Consider the following 14,986-nt stretch of genomic DNA (forward strand, 5'->3'; position numbering starts at 1 on the left):
TTAACGTATGGGAAGCCACACTATGAGAATACAGTCAGATCTGCTTCAAGAACTAACAGCAGAAGTGAAATATTTGAGAATGATTGATTTTATTCACATGTTGGATTATTCAGAAAAAAATCAAAAAGCCAAGAATGACTCCATGGTAGAAAATCATCTAAATCAAAGTGAAGTAAGTTCTAGTAAGTCTACATCCTTTGAGACCTAAATGCTTTTTGGTATTTTCTGCAAGCAGGATAAATGCAAGCAAATGCATCAAATGCATCAAACATTTTGACAGTCGTGTCTCACATCCAATGTTATTTCATGAAAATCTCTGAGGTATTGTTTTATTTTATTCAGTACATTTTAAAAGTGCACATTTTTGTGTTTACGGAACAAAGTCAAGTTTCAATAATTTTATCCCTTTTAAACAATACACTGTTGGCTAACAGAAGTTTCTCAGTACTCCACATGTTGTATCAGATCAACTGAGAAATAGTTTTAATTTTATTTTCACTATTAAGTTACTAGACAATAACTTCACAATCAAGTATTTCTTTCAATTGAGATGTGGGAGCCAAGAGGCTATATAGAGCTTTCTGTTTCAATCCCTTTTCCCCATCACCCTGATAGTGTAACTGAAGAATTAATGTAATTTAAGTGTCTCTGCACTAGGAAGATTCTATACACAAGAATCCACATTCTTCTTGTGTTTCAAATCTATTTTTATTGCCTCCACAGCCCCCATACCAGAACTGACCACACATTTTCTGCTCTTTGTCGTAGTACCACTTCAGAACGTAATTCTGACATTCTCCACTATCTTGAACAAGGCCACATGCATCTGGAAAAGGCAAATAAGAGACAGATTTAATGAAAGATAGATCCACCCTTCTCAGCATTGTAATTTCAAGGAAAAATAATATTCAGTTCAAATTGGTAGATGAAAGAGGTAGCCAGTGTTCAAGGTGTTACAAAGATTCACTAAGTATTCATCCACAAACCCACACGGCCTGAAGCCCCTCTGCTGATGATTGACTTAACCAGAGAAGATGTCTGAAACAACTAGATTTTCAGTGGCATAAACAGAAGGAATTCTAAAAGGTCTTTAGTCTTCTAGCATAGACTTTTTACTAAAATTATTGTAAAATTATTATACCTGGACTAGGTAAATAAAGCTTTTCAGAATGTCCCTCTTCTTTATTCCAACTTGTTATGCTGGTATCCATCAGTAAAATTTCATAAACGAACATACCTAGATGGTTAAATTATCCATGGTTGTCTCTTAGCCAAATCCCAGAGTAATATAAATTGCATGAATTAGCCCAAAAGTAGGTGGGAGTAGCATACTTTGTAGCAATCTGGTATTCAGTAAGTACAGATCTAATAAGCTTTCACCAATGTAAATTCAGAGTTAGTCAAAGTCAGAACAGCTCCAGACTTTGGTATCTGTATGACACTGAAGGGGAAGCACTGAGAAGTAAAGCAAAATACCGATAAAATTACCCAACCTAAAGATTTAAAATGACATAACCTTCTCCTCCTGAAAAACAATAATCTCGCACAACAGATCAGTACAAAGTACATCTCTCAAAAGGCCAGTTCTGAAACTGTGCTAAACGTTGTTATAAGCAAGCTGTTGGGTCACTAATTACAACTCAGAATTGGGAATGGCAATTCCCAATACACACATATGCCTCCCATAAGTGGCTTAGGTCACTGCTCACATCAGTGCAATGACCCTGACTACTTCCCCACAGGAAATATTTTATTTGTACAGTATAAACAGTAACATATCTTCATGCTACTGAATCTTCTGTGTGACCACAGAGTTCATGCACTGCTTAATGGGAGCACTGATTCAAGATTGTACACATGCAGTTAGGCAACGGGACTAATTTCATCTGTGCTGAGCAAGTCTTGCAAAAGCACTGGTCTTCTCTCATCAGGGAGACATTCCCAGAATCATTTTTGAGTGGAGAGGGATGAAAACCAGAGACAGCAGCTGTAGCAACAAGCTACCACACCCCAAGCTATGCAGACATCATTGCATTTTTATTCCCCCAGGAATTCTCTCCAATTGTAGTCTAAACAATAAAAACACTCAACAGTGTTAAAAGAATGTTGGTCACAGAAATTATCTCACAATCAGCTTCCCATACCTATTGTATCAAATGGCAAATCTGCAAAGAAAAAAGCATAATTGGGAAGCAAAGTAAAAAACCTTGAAGAATACATACTTTGATAGGGTACCTGTGCTGAGGGATCCTGTTCTTTCTACAGGAACAGACTGTAGCAGAGACATATTTAGTTCCTCCATGTTGAGCTAAGTTAGCAGCAGGAGTAACTCAGTAATTATAATGCAACTTGGGGATTTAAAATGATCAGCTGTTTTAGTAAAGGGGATTAGAACTTATTACAAAAAGTTACAAATGAAAGCTGAAGTTATAATGACACCTGCGGTTCAGCCTTTAATTACAAACTCTTACTGTATAGATTTGGACTGAATACAAACATATGGCGACAAAACGCTTTGGAAGATGTAATTAATGGAAATGCTTCATACTGCGTAAATATTCAACTGAGACCTTCACAATTTAGAGCCTTTTTACTGAATTAAGAAAGATTTTCATATTCTAAAATCATACCATAATCACTATAGCCAGCTCTAGTTTCTACTGTTGCCTCTGAGTTTTCCTCATTCTCCTCCTGAGCTTCGCCATACTCTTGTAGCTTTTTCCCTTCATCATCATCTTCTGTGAAATACTCATTCTCCTCATAATCGTATCTCATTTCTGGTGTTGTGTATACAGGTTCTGTGGTGGTGTCTCTAATGTTCTCCAGAACTCTACTTTCAGTTCTTTCAATGTCTTCTAAACCATGACCATAACCAGTTTCATCAGTTCCAGGAAAAGGCACCCTAAGAAGGAGAAGGGGGGGGGGGGGGGAAGTATTTAAGTACCAGTATGGCCTTGAAAAATGCAGCTGGTTCATTCCTTCTGAATACTGTGAAAAAAAATTTTGATCCTGATCCTGTTAAAGCTACTTTCAACAGAACTACTAACGCAAAAGTAAAAATCTTATGTTCAGAGGTATACACTCAAAAAGTTTAATAGGCAATTCCAAACCTTTCAATCATAGACACTTGCTGTTGTGTGTCCCCCTGATCTAAGTTTTCACACTCTTCTTGAAGTTCAGGTGAAGGATAACTGTTCATTTCTTCTGTAGGGAAAGCACAGATACCGCAAATGAGTTTCAAAGTCCTCCAAACCCCAGTATGTTTAACAAAAAGTACTACATGATTTTTCTGTTGTGAATGCAAGTTTGCATCTTTCAATAAGTAACACATAGTATCTAGAGTGACTGGCACTATGTCCAGGAAAATGAAAATTATGTTAGAGATCAGCTAGATGAGAACGACTCCTGAACCAACCTTTTAAACTTTTGTCTTGCTCTGTAATACACTATTTATCTTTCTGTAGCAACTTTGATATCTCTAAGTTCATGCTTCTGATGGGGATTTTAAATCAGTGACAATTTCCTTTGTGATATTCTCGTTTGCTTTTCAAAGCACCTAAGAGCTGCTAATCTGTATGAACGTGTTTCGAAAAGTGAAGAAGTTATTTCTCTGCTCTACAGAGGAGGAATAACTGCAGTAAAGAGAGGTTAATGCCAAATCTGCTAAATGTTTAAATTTGTATCTATCTGCCCCAAAGCCTAAACAGGCATAAACAGCTCAGTAAATCTGGACCTGTCAATGGTCAGAGTAGAAACGTAGGCCTAAATCAGGAATAAAACTCTGTTCTCTTAGCTGAAGAATGGTCTTTCTTTAGTGAAAGTGGAGTCAACAAAGCCACAAATAATACAAACTTAAGGGAAAAAAACTACTTAAGCCTTTGGCTTAAGGCACCATTAGAATATAATGCTGTTCTGTCATTATTGGCACTTCCATTAGTGTCCAGCATCTGCTGTAAACTAAAGATGAAAGATTGGCTAGCTAAATTATGACTAGAAACTGAATGATAGCACATATACACTGACTGCCTTTTTCTACACAACATTTCTCTTTCTTTCCATAACTTAAGCAAACATCATTGCATGCTACTTACGTTGTAGAAGATTTAGAAATGCCCGGCTAAACCTCTGAGCATACACCATCTCAGGTGTTGAAACCCTGCCCAATGTCAGTAAGTGCTGGTCTGTGGGGGAGCTCGACAGCTCCATCAGCTGATTGTCATTCACATCGTGTCCAAGTGCAAGAGTGAACAAGGTGAATCCTTGGCACTTGGCTCCAAGTGAAATCTCTCTCAGCTTCTCTCTGTCCCATGTGCTTGTTTTGCTTCCAACTACTGCAAATATGACCCTGTGTTTTCTTTGTCTGGGGGCTTTGAAGAACACATTTTCAACTGTCCACTGTAGGGCAGCAGCAATGGCTGACGGCCCTTCCAGTTGGTGAACAGACTCTTGGATATGTTTCTTCATCAAATCTTTATTGCTGTACGTAACAAGATCAAACTCCAAGGCCACAGGGGTCTGGTTTCTGTCAGGCAGGAAGCCCCTGGGAGCCTGCTGCACCAGCGCCACTCTGATGCCTCCGTATGATTCGTCTGGCTGTGAGGAAACGACAAACTGATCCAGCATGTTGCTCACGAAGTCTTTGGCTCTCTGAAACTCTTCACTGCTGATGCTTCGAGAACTGTCCATGATGTAAGTGATATCCATATCCATCAGAACAGGAGGAGAAAAGGGCACCTCGCAGTTGATACTTGGTTTGCACTTATCTAGAGAGGAAGAGCCAATAGGCAGCAAAATATTTAGCAATACAACAAAAGCAATAGTTTAGAAAAAAATTCACACAGTCTTATTCATCTATTTTATTTTTCTTAAATTTTGATTTAAAAAAAAAAAAATCAGTTTGGCAACTTGAAATCTTGTTGTTGTAGTAAGGAACAACAGATGAGCCTTGCTGAACAAGGTTTTGAGATACCATGGGAAATTATTCAGGCATGAGAGCAAAAATTATTCATAAGGTAAAACTTAACAGATAAGAGTTCTCTTAGGAAATTTTCTTCTGTTGAAATCTAAACATTGTAAAGGACACTAGAACAAACTTTATTTTTCATCTCTGACTATTCTTCAGCCTTCTGAAATATTAGCATTTAGTAGCTTCTTCCCCCCTCACAATGTAGAATTTACAGTAAGTTAGCCTGGTTTACCAGAGTCATAATGCTATTTTAAGTGCATTTCTGTTAAAAAGAAAATGCCAAAAACAGTAATTCATTTCACATGGCTGAGACAACAACTACTTAAACAGCTTTTGTGGTTTTTAGAGTCTAATTCTTACCATCCACTGAAGGGGAAATTCAAATTGTAACTTCTCAGCAGTGGTAATCTGTAACCAAGGAATGGTCTGGCACAGAGAGCAAGAAGGCCCAGTTGCAGAAGGCATTAAACAGGCTGGAAGCAGGAATGCCAGAGACAGAACAACCCCCTGTAAGGGAGTGAAGTTTTTCTCGGTGATGATAAGAAACAGCCACAGTATTGTCTTGTAGCCATCCTGGAATGTGAGCACTCAGGGAACACCTTTGGGGAGCAGAGCTGGGCTGAGGCACCCCATGCAACCACTCATGGGACTGGTGCTGGTGCAAGTGTATATAAGGAATCAGCTCTTAACGCATCTTTGCAACTTCTTATAGAGCCACTTATGGCAGTAGGACTCTGCCCAACACATTGTTCATTATTTTTTTACATTTTTAAGCACAAATGTGTTTAAGCAGTACCATAAAAATTCCCCAGCACCACACTGCAAAATAAAATCTGTAGGCTTTGTTATTGAAAAGGTAAAAAGACCAATACAACAGCTGGAATTTGTAAAATGTCTTACCAAAGCAAAGTGTACAATATGTGATGCTCTCCAAACTTTCATCCTGTTGTCTTTCCCAAACAAATAACTGAAATCTTCTAGTATCATCAATCTGTGTTTTAAGGCAGACAAAAAATTAACATTAAAAAGATTATGCAAAATACAGATGTTTTATCTTTGTTCTTAATACTCAATGTTATTACTATTTCTCTGTTAAAATACATACTACCTCTAACTCGGTGGTTTCACTGCTATTGTAATATTGAACAGGTACACAGAAAACTTTTTCAGTTGCCATTCTAGAGCATTCTGATTGCCCTGAAGCATTACAAGGAAACTGCTTTGTGCCTAAAGGTTTAACTCCATGCTGTGCCACACAGAGATTGCCAGGTTAGTGTAGTGACTAATGAGAATTAATTGGTGTTAGCACAGCTTATCACCTAAGATAAGTCATGATAGATTATTCAAAGCTAGCTTGGATATTTCTGCATGGTGTTGAACTTAGGTCCTCTGTTCACATTCATTTTACAGATAGTCTTTCTGCTATTCCTAGATTCTAGATTAGGTAGAGACTCAACTTTTACTCTCTGTTCGTATGCATATGGCTACCCAGGTCTTGATTGGGGTGGCTGTGTGTTACTATAATACAAATGAGGGGAAAAATGAGTCATTGTGGGATTGCAGTTGAATGCAAATGAAAGAAAACCCTCGTGGTTTAAATTCATACATCAAGAGCTTTTCTGTAAAGGTCACTATATTCTCCCCTTGACAATGCAGAGCACTATGTTCTGGCCTGAAAAATACTTTCTTTGAAAAAAATGGGGAGACAGCTTTATAGGTATGAATGGGAAGCTCAGCACAGGTAAAAGATATTAAGACTTTTTTTTTTTTTTTTTGCCAGTGAAGGGCTATCACTTTTTTTCTTTTCATAGGTAGGTGCTATAGAGAAAAGGGCAGGATCTCCTATCTCAGCTCTTTCTGGGACAAATAAATCATCCACAGTGAAGATGTCTTCTTGGGAGAGAAATTTCTAGCATTAGAAAATTCTAGCATTAGAACAACCTATGCGTTGCCTGTGATCAGCTGAACAAAGACAATCTTCCCCAATAGAAAATTTGACCACAGAAATGCTTGAGGAACCCTGAAGAAGCTCTAACATCTTCCTATGATGTCACTCAACCATGACAATGTTGTAGTGGTTAATACAACAACCACCCAACCCCATCAAAATGTGATTCAAGGGAAAACAATATTTCCTTGTGGACCAAGAGAAATAAAAAACAGCTGTAAAATATTATAGTATTCCAGGAAGTGAACCATATATATGGATAAGCTAAAATGGGTGAGGAAAGAAATAATTACTTCTTTGCATTAAACTTAAGCTTTGTGTGTGTTACACATAACACAATTAACTCCTGATTAATGTCTGTACAGAATGTTATAATAGGCCTCTTCAAAGGAATCGGAATTGGCAATGACTGCTTAAGTCATCTCCAAACTGAGGCTCCTAAAGCAAACTAACCAAAGCCAGTAAGTAGGATTATGAAGACGGAACCACCTCTCAACTGCAAGGGCAAAAATCCAGCTGAAAGAAAAAGGGAGGTTGTGTTTTCTTGGGGGGTGGTGGTGAGGTTGGTTGCCTTCCCATCGCTGTAACCACAAAGGAGACCTGGGCAGTGAATTTTTTGCCTTTCCTCCAGCTAAGCAGCTTTTTTTAAACTCTTCTACTCTGGAAAGTGATTTATGGAAAGTTAGCACCTATGTAAATACCAGATGTCATCATATGTATTTGGATTTGTAATCTGCTTATACTAAGTAAACAAAATACTGATGCTTGCTCCAGTTTATCCTGTGGAGCAACCCAGTGAATAAACTATAAGCTTCCTTCTCATATGCTAGCAGAATTTTTTCATCCTGCTAAATTAACATTCAGTCAGACAAATATGTGAATTGGCTAATAGGTATGAGGCTGCATGAGAATAAATGTAACACGAAGATTAAAGGTCTGACTTAGATGCTACTAGATCAGAACTTAGACTGCAATTTTTGCACTTTTTGTCACATAAGTAAACACAGTTTCCTTTTATAAAGATAATTTTAAAGAAACAGCAGCTGGAAGGAATTTTATTTTGAAAAGTTAAAACTGAGCACAGATGATACAAAAATAAATAGAGAACATGGAATCCATATTATGAAACCTTAAAGAAACTTTCAATTGTTTTCCCTTGGTAGCTGTTAAAATGGATTGCTTACATTTAGGATCATAGGATATCCAGAGTTGGAAGGGACTCATAAGGATCATAGAGGATCATAACTCCTGGCTCCACACAGGACCAGCCGAATCAGAGCATATGACTGAGAGCGTTATCCAGACACTTCTTGAACTCAGTCAAGCTCGCTGCTCTGACCACTTCCCTAGGGAGCCTGTTCCAGTGCCCGACCACCCTCTCAGTGAAGAACCTTTTCCTAATATCCAACCTAAACCTCCCCCGGTCGCAGCTTCATTCCGTTCCCACGGGTTCTATCACTGGTCACCAGAGGGAGATCAGCACCTGCCTCTTCACTCCCCCCCCCCCCCCCCCCCCCCCCCCCCCCCCCCCGAGGAATCTGTAGGCCATGATGAGGTCTCCCCTGGGTCTCCTCTTCTCTAGGCTGAACAAACCAAGGGACTTCAGCCTCTCTTCATATGTCTTCCCCTCTAGACCCTTCACCATCTTTGTTGCCCTCCTTTGGACACTCTCCAATAGTTTTATGTCCTTTTTGTACTGTGGCACCCAAAACTGCATGCAGTACTCCAGGTGAGGCCGCACCAGTGCGGTGTAGACTCAGACAATCACTTCCCTAGACCGGCTAGCAATGCCATGTTTGATGCACCCCAGGATACAGTTGGCCTTCCTGGCAGCCTGGGCACACCGTTGACTCATGTTTACCATGTTTTTATATGAAGTCATATTTTAAAACAAAAGTTATTAATTTTCTTCTGTACTAATGGCAATACAGCTATCAAAAGGAGTTTTGCTTAATTCAATTTTCTTTGGAAAAAAAATTAGTGTACTTGCAGTCCTCTACTACTACCTTTTCTACAAATTAGGGCCACAGTTTGTTAATTAGATCGTTAGTACGTGTCAACTTCCAAAGAGAAATGGCATAGTGAAATTAACACACTGTTATTGAAACTCTGATTTGGCCTAAAAGCACAAATCACAAATAATTTGTGTGCAGCAGGAGGTCAGATGGTGATCATTATGGCCAAGTGAATCAGTGTTTCTTTGTTAAAATAGTGACTTTTAATATACCCCTTTCTAATAAGGGATTGGACAGTTCCTGTGGAACTTCATGGCTTGAGAGTACACTTTACTCAAGTACTAGTAGATACTAAGCCAACGGATGACTGACTCAATTTTCTATAGTCTATCTACTTACTGAGAAGGCACGTCTCACATTTGGCACTTCACTGAAGGCAATAACCACTGGGGTGATATCCAAGGCACTCAACTCAAGTACAGCTGTGCTGATGGCAACATCATCCTGCGATGGACCATTGGCAAAAAATAGGGCAACTTTTCTTGTGAGGATGCCCTGACGAACACGTTTGAAGACATTTCTTGCCACAAATCTCATGGCTGTCCCAATATTACGTTTGCCAGTGGATCTCTCTAGCGGTATTCTCTGGACTGCTTGAAGCAGCAAGTTGCTTTTTTGGAAGTCTGAGAATCGAATGAGATAGCGTGTATTGGTATTGAAAGAAACAACGGAGACACGAGCGCCTGTTGGGCAATTGCTTTCACTGATCTTAATGGTCTTCAGCAATAACATAACAATGTTCCTCATTCTTTCAAATGCAGCTGGCGTAACATCTTCAGACATATCGAATGCAAACACCACTTCAGTTGGATAAACTGGACATGTGTCTGTACGTTGAAATAAAAAATTTGTGTAAGAATCTTTCCACAACTCCAACATTGTTAGTTTTTTTCTTCAAGTCTATGAAAGAATAGACATGCAGAGACCAGATGGGCTTACCTGATGAGCAAGCTGGAATGAAGAGTTGGAGAGCACACAAATTATTTCGGACTCATATTCATTAAAATAGTGACATATTCACTTGCTTTCACTAAAGAGCCTGATCCAAAGCTTAGACAATTGACAGAATCTGTCGGCAAGAGACGCTCCTCTTCCACAATCAAATACTCAAAATAGTACAATTTTACCAGATGAAAGAAATTGTTCTGGGTTCTGCTGAGCACACAAGTCAGAGAGAATGAACACTCCAAATCTGGAGGACAGGTGATATTCAAATATTGCCTTCTCTCAGAGAACTCCCCAGAGGGGGTTGGCACAATGCCAAAGAATTAATTGGATCTTAAATGAGGACAAGAGACATTTGTTACAGTTTTTGTAATTAAGAGATGGGAAAGATGAGCAAAAAGCATGAGCCGGTTTCATACACCTGCTTAAAACCCCTCACAGTTAACAACTATCAGTCATCATCAAACTCAACCCAGATGAAAACTACCAGCCTACAGGGTTTCCAATGGAGGCTATTCCATTTAAGAAGAGTGACTAGGTGGAATCAGAGGTAAAAAGATGCTCCCTACTCACGGCAGTTTTTTCGTGTAAAATTCACAAGTTCACAAGGCTGCAGGAGCAAAACAAAAAAGCAATTAATGGCAAATCTCAGACCATCACAGACTGGGAATCTTAATATTGGTTTGAGCTGAAGGTCATATTGCAGCTCCTGAACTAACCCTCACTACAGTAAATCCAGAATCACGGATTCTGGTTCCTCTCTATTTCAAACAGTACAGGGGCTCTGCCCCTGCTGCAGAAAGTAAGTTTTTTATCAGACATGCTCTGTTGGCATTTAATTGTGCTCTGGAGTATTAAGCAACCATTTAACCATTCTTTATTTTGTGTAATAATCTGATCTAGGAGGTCATCAGGCAATGGCACTTCCATAGGAGAACAGGTATTTCATAGCAACTCACATAGGAAGAGAGAGGTCCGTGCAAGAGGATAGGACCCCCTTTGGACACAGAACACACCCGCAATAGCATTGTCTGCAGGTAGTTGTCCATGTAAGGGTCAGATGGAGCCTTTATTCAGAAGTGTTTGTTTTACATGGGATTAGGATTCTGAAGAAATCCTGCCCTGCTATTCCCAGTGAAAAGAGATGCTACGGAGGAAATGTCTTCCTTTACAAGAGGGTGAAAAGTAACCCTAAATCTGAGCTGGTGTGTAAACAGATGTGAATGAAGAAACAGATAAAGGAATATTAACAGTCCAACAGTTTGTAAAAGTTTGGACACTGTGTTAATCCATAGGCATAATTGTTTCTCAATCCTTGATTATTTCCAAAACGGAAAAACCCACTGCACTCTGACAAGTATTTGAAAAGGTTACAGTTTTCTAACAGCTAATTGTGCTCATTGTAGTCAGTGCTTATAAATGGAAGACTACAACTGTTAGTTCCATGCAGTGTGCACTTAGCTGTAAGATAATTACTTACTTCCATTAAAATGGTGCCCATTGGTCCCTTGGCACCCTGAAACAAATTAAACATAGGTCCAGAAAATCAGACCCTGATAACGTATTTCCATCTATGAGACTGTAGCCCAAAGAAAATGTAGGCATGCAGTGTTTTCCTGATAACCATTTGTGAATTTGATATAACAGGAGACATCAGTTCCCAGCATGGATTTCCATGGACCTGTTCCCAACAGAGTTGCAGACTACTTCTCAGACCTATTTCTCAGTCCATTTTCCTTCCTGGTTTTATAAATGTTCAATACTTGTTGCCCTTGAAGACGAGTATAATTGAGAATTAGATTTCCTTTCCAAACAGCAGTTTCTGTGCTGTGGTTCAGTTTTCTGCACCTTACATCATTTTCCACTTCTGATGTGTGATAGGTTTACCCTCTCCTCTTGCAGGGTACAATCCCCACAGTTCTACCTCGAGAAATCCTGCCAGACCATACACACATCGTGACAGCTCAACCAGTCTAGCTAGCTTTGGCTACTCTGCAGGCTTCTCTTTGGGAGCTGTGGACAAATGCCAGGATCTCAAGCATCTTTTTTCAAAATAATAGTATTGTTTAATCTCCATAAAAAGAGTAAAATTCAGGGAAAAGAACTATTTTCAAGGCAGCTTGAAAGTTTTCCTCATGTGTGCAATCCAGATGTGTGGCAAGACTACTGAAATTTTTCACTTACTTGCAGGGGGCTGCAGTGAGATACACCAGAAAAATTTGACCTTCATATCCCACAACGTTTACCTTAGCCTCTCTTTACCATAACAGTACACTTGACCAAAATCATGTACTTCCTTACATCCCCAAATTACAGCCCCATCTCTGTATTTGCTGCTTCCCCCTCCAATTAACCTTCCCTTCCTCCATCTCCTGCCTGAGCTGCCTTCCTCATCTCCTCTGCTGTCTTGCTGCTAGCACTATCACAGCCATTCATGCTTTTATCTTCTTATGTTTCCCAGCAGGTCCCAGTTCTTCTTTGGTACTGTTCAGCAAAAGTTAACTGTGAATTGCCTGAGCCCTAATGAAGGCTACTTGCAGCAGCTTATTAGTGGTGACTGAGCTGTGCAGACTTGACCCATATGGATAATCATGCCACCAAGTTAGGAAAGATGGGTAAAACAGGCCTGGTTTGGCTGGCCCTGCCTACTACCTGCATCCCCCTCTCTTCCACTTCCTACAGAATTCCCACTTTCCCATTTCACTGATGCACTGCTACTACAATAATCTCACCAAGACCATACCTCCCAAGCTCCACTCTCACTTCTACATTTGAAGAGGAGATCTTGAGCTTGAAATCTCTCTGAAAACTTCTTAGACCATAGATGGGCAAGACCAATAGCTATCTGGCTCATCAGCACACAAGATCTATCTGTCTGTAAATGTTATCTGAGCAACCAAGCAGCAGAGAGGGCAATGCACTCCAGTTGGCACTCTTGGCCATTCTTGTGCCCAGCATCATAAAATAAAGTGGGCCAGGTACATTCATTGACCAGCATAGTGCAATGACAAAAAAATCAAATTGTTTTCTAAGTTGCATGTATCCTGTGGGCCATGTTATACAGGTAAAGATACTGTTATCAATAATGTTAAATATTAAAACTAAAAGAGTAAGCTTAAGAAAGTTTAACAATAAAATAATTAACAGTAGGGATTGTTTCTGATCACCACGGAGTTGATTTGCAGAACTGCTGCAATATAAAGATAGACACATACAGAGATTTTCCTAATTGCCTACAATGTTAATCCTAAATCCTACTGAAACCCATGATCCTTTCCCCTGCTTAAATGCAGAATAAAACTTTTTGTTGTATAAAATGCAGGTCACAAACACTGGAAAAGTACATCAAGACATCTAAATGTATATAAGGATTAATAGGTTACAGTCAATTTAAGCTTTAAGTAAGTGCCTGTAATTGCAAGTCTGATTTTAAATAGCTTTTCTTTTTAAATGAAAAAATGCATTGGCTGTCAGGAGAACACTCCAGTTCTACATTTTAGTACTCTCTTCTTTTTAAATTAGATATTTACCCAGGCTAAAGACAATGCCAAATACTGCAGAAGAAATTCTGCCCTGCATTGTATCATTGCAGTTCCATTTCCAAGAGCAGGTACCCTTGCGCATAGACATCCACAGGCAAAACGTAACTCTGTACAACTGTCAGGCTGATTAAGCATAGTTTACCAGATGAAACTTTATTAAATATTCCATTAATCTAATAGCAAGTTTAAGAGCAATTTAAGAGTGGGGGGTTTTTAAATAAAAATATATTACCATAGGTCCTGATGGCCCTTGGTCTCCTGGATCTCCAAGGGAACCTGATGTGCCAGCATTACCCTACAATTAGAAATACAAGTTTTATTCTTTATAACTACACACACAGATGCAGAATTTCAGCAGAGAAAAACCTTTATAACTATATTGTGAGTTGGATCCTGCATTTACATAAAGATAGACTGCTACCCCTAAGAATTATTAGCAAGAAACACCTCTAAAGACTTAGACCTGCATTCTCTCAAGACCTCTTGCCTAGGATATGGCAAAAAAAGATCAGAGTGGGAACCAATTTCAAAAATTTTTGGTGAGGAAACACTTAAGATATAAGGGCTTTATTTATGGAACTCTTCACAGAGCTAACAGATTTATCATTCTTACTCTTCTACCCCTAACTCCTTTGGGTCCTTCAGCTCCTGGAATGCCTGGGTCTCCATCTTCTCCCTGAAAATTAATGAAATCCAGAACTTTATAGGAAAGAAGACAGACATACAGATAACTACTTCCAAACAAGAATAATGTAAAACAAGACATAAAGAAAGCAAACATGCCCATTTAATCATACCTCTGGACCAGGATATCCTATGAATCCAGATTCTCCCTACCAAAACAAAGGACAAAGGCTTCATAAAATCTAAAAATTTGTGATCTGCTTAGTATTTGATGTCTTTAAACAAAAAAGAATTTCAAAACTATTCTTAGCATTCCATCTCATTCAAGTAACAGTGGCTATTACTCTGGTCTCAAATTATGCCATTTTAGATTAACACCTTGTTTATCTAAAAGAAGAGCATTTTTAAAGTTTCCAGCAGTTCCTGAATTTTCAAGAATAAAAATCAGTGAGTGCACCCTCAGCAAGTTTGCCAATGACACCAAGCTGTGTGGTGCGGTCGACATGCTGGAGGGAAGGGATGCCATTCAGAGGGACTTTGACAGACTTCAACAGGTGGGCCCATGTGAACCGCATGAAGTTCAACAAGGCCAAATGCAAGGTCTTGCACACGAGTTGGGGCAATCCCAGACATGGATATAGGCTGGGCGGAGAACGGATGGAAAGCAGCCTTGAGGAGAAGGACTTGGGGGTGTTGGTGGATAAGAAGCTCAACGTGAGCCGGCAATGTGCGCTTGCAGCCCAGAAAGCTAACTGTATCCTGGGCTGCATCAAAAGAGGCGTGACCAGCAGATCAAGGGAGGTGACCCTCCCCCACTACTCTGCTCTTGTGAGACCCCACCTGGAGTACTGTGTTCGGCTCTGGGGCCCCCAACATGGACATGAACCTGCTGGAAGTCTAGAGGGCCACAAAGATGATCAGAGGGCTGGAGCACGTCTCCTATGAA

At 39.6% G+C, this 14,986-nt stretch overlaps 1 protein-coding gene across 1 annotated transcript in view; it reads right to left on the minus strand.

The window, feature by feature from the left end:
* Positions 1–207: 207 nt before the first annotated feature.
* Positions 208–14,986, minus strand: part of LOC142600673 (collagen alpha-4(VI) chain-like) — a 48,170-nt gene continuing 33,391 nt past the window's right edge. Inside the window, 12 exon segments of the mRNA XM_075747041.1 lie at positions 208–826; positions 2,631–2,902; positions 3,111–3,204; positions 4,092–4,763; positions 5,867–5,957; positions 9,269–9,756; positions 9,869–9,880; positions 10,448–10,484; positions 11,355–11,390; positions 13,649–13,711; positions 14,030–14,092; positions 14,214–14,249. Of these exon segments, the coding sequence (XP_075603156.1) occupies positions 654–826; positions 2,631–2,902; positions 3,111–3,204; positions 4,092–4,763; positions 5,867–5,957; positions 9,269–9,756; positions 9,869–9,880; positions 10,448–10,484; positions 11,355–11,390; positions 13,649–13,711; positions 14,030–14,092; positions 14,214–14,249 (2,037 nt within the window). The 3' untranslated portion in view covers positions 208–653.

Source organism: Balearica regulorum, chromosome 2 (assembly GCF_011004875.1).
Source record: "Balearica regulorum gibbericeps isolate bBalReg1 chromosome 2, bBalReg1.pri, whole genome shotgun sequence".
Taxonomy (NCBI): Eukaryota; Metazoa; Chordata; class Aves; order Gruiformes; family Gruidae; genus Balearica; species Balearica regulorum.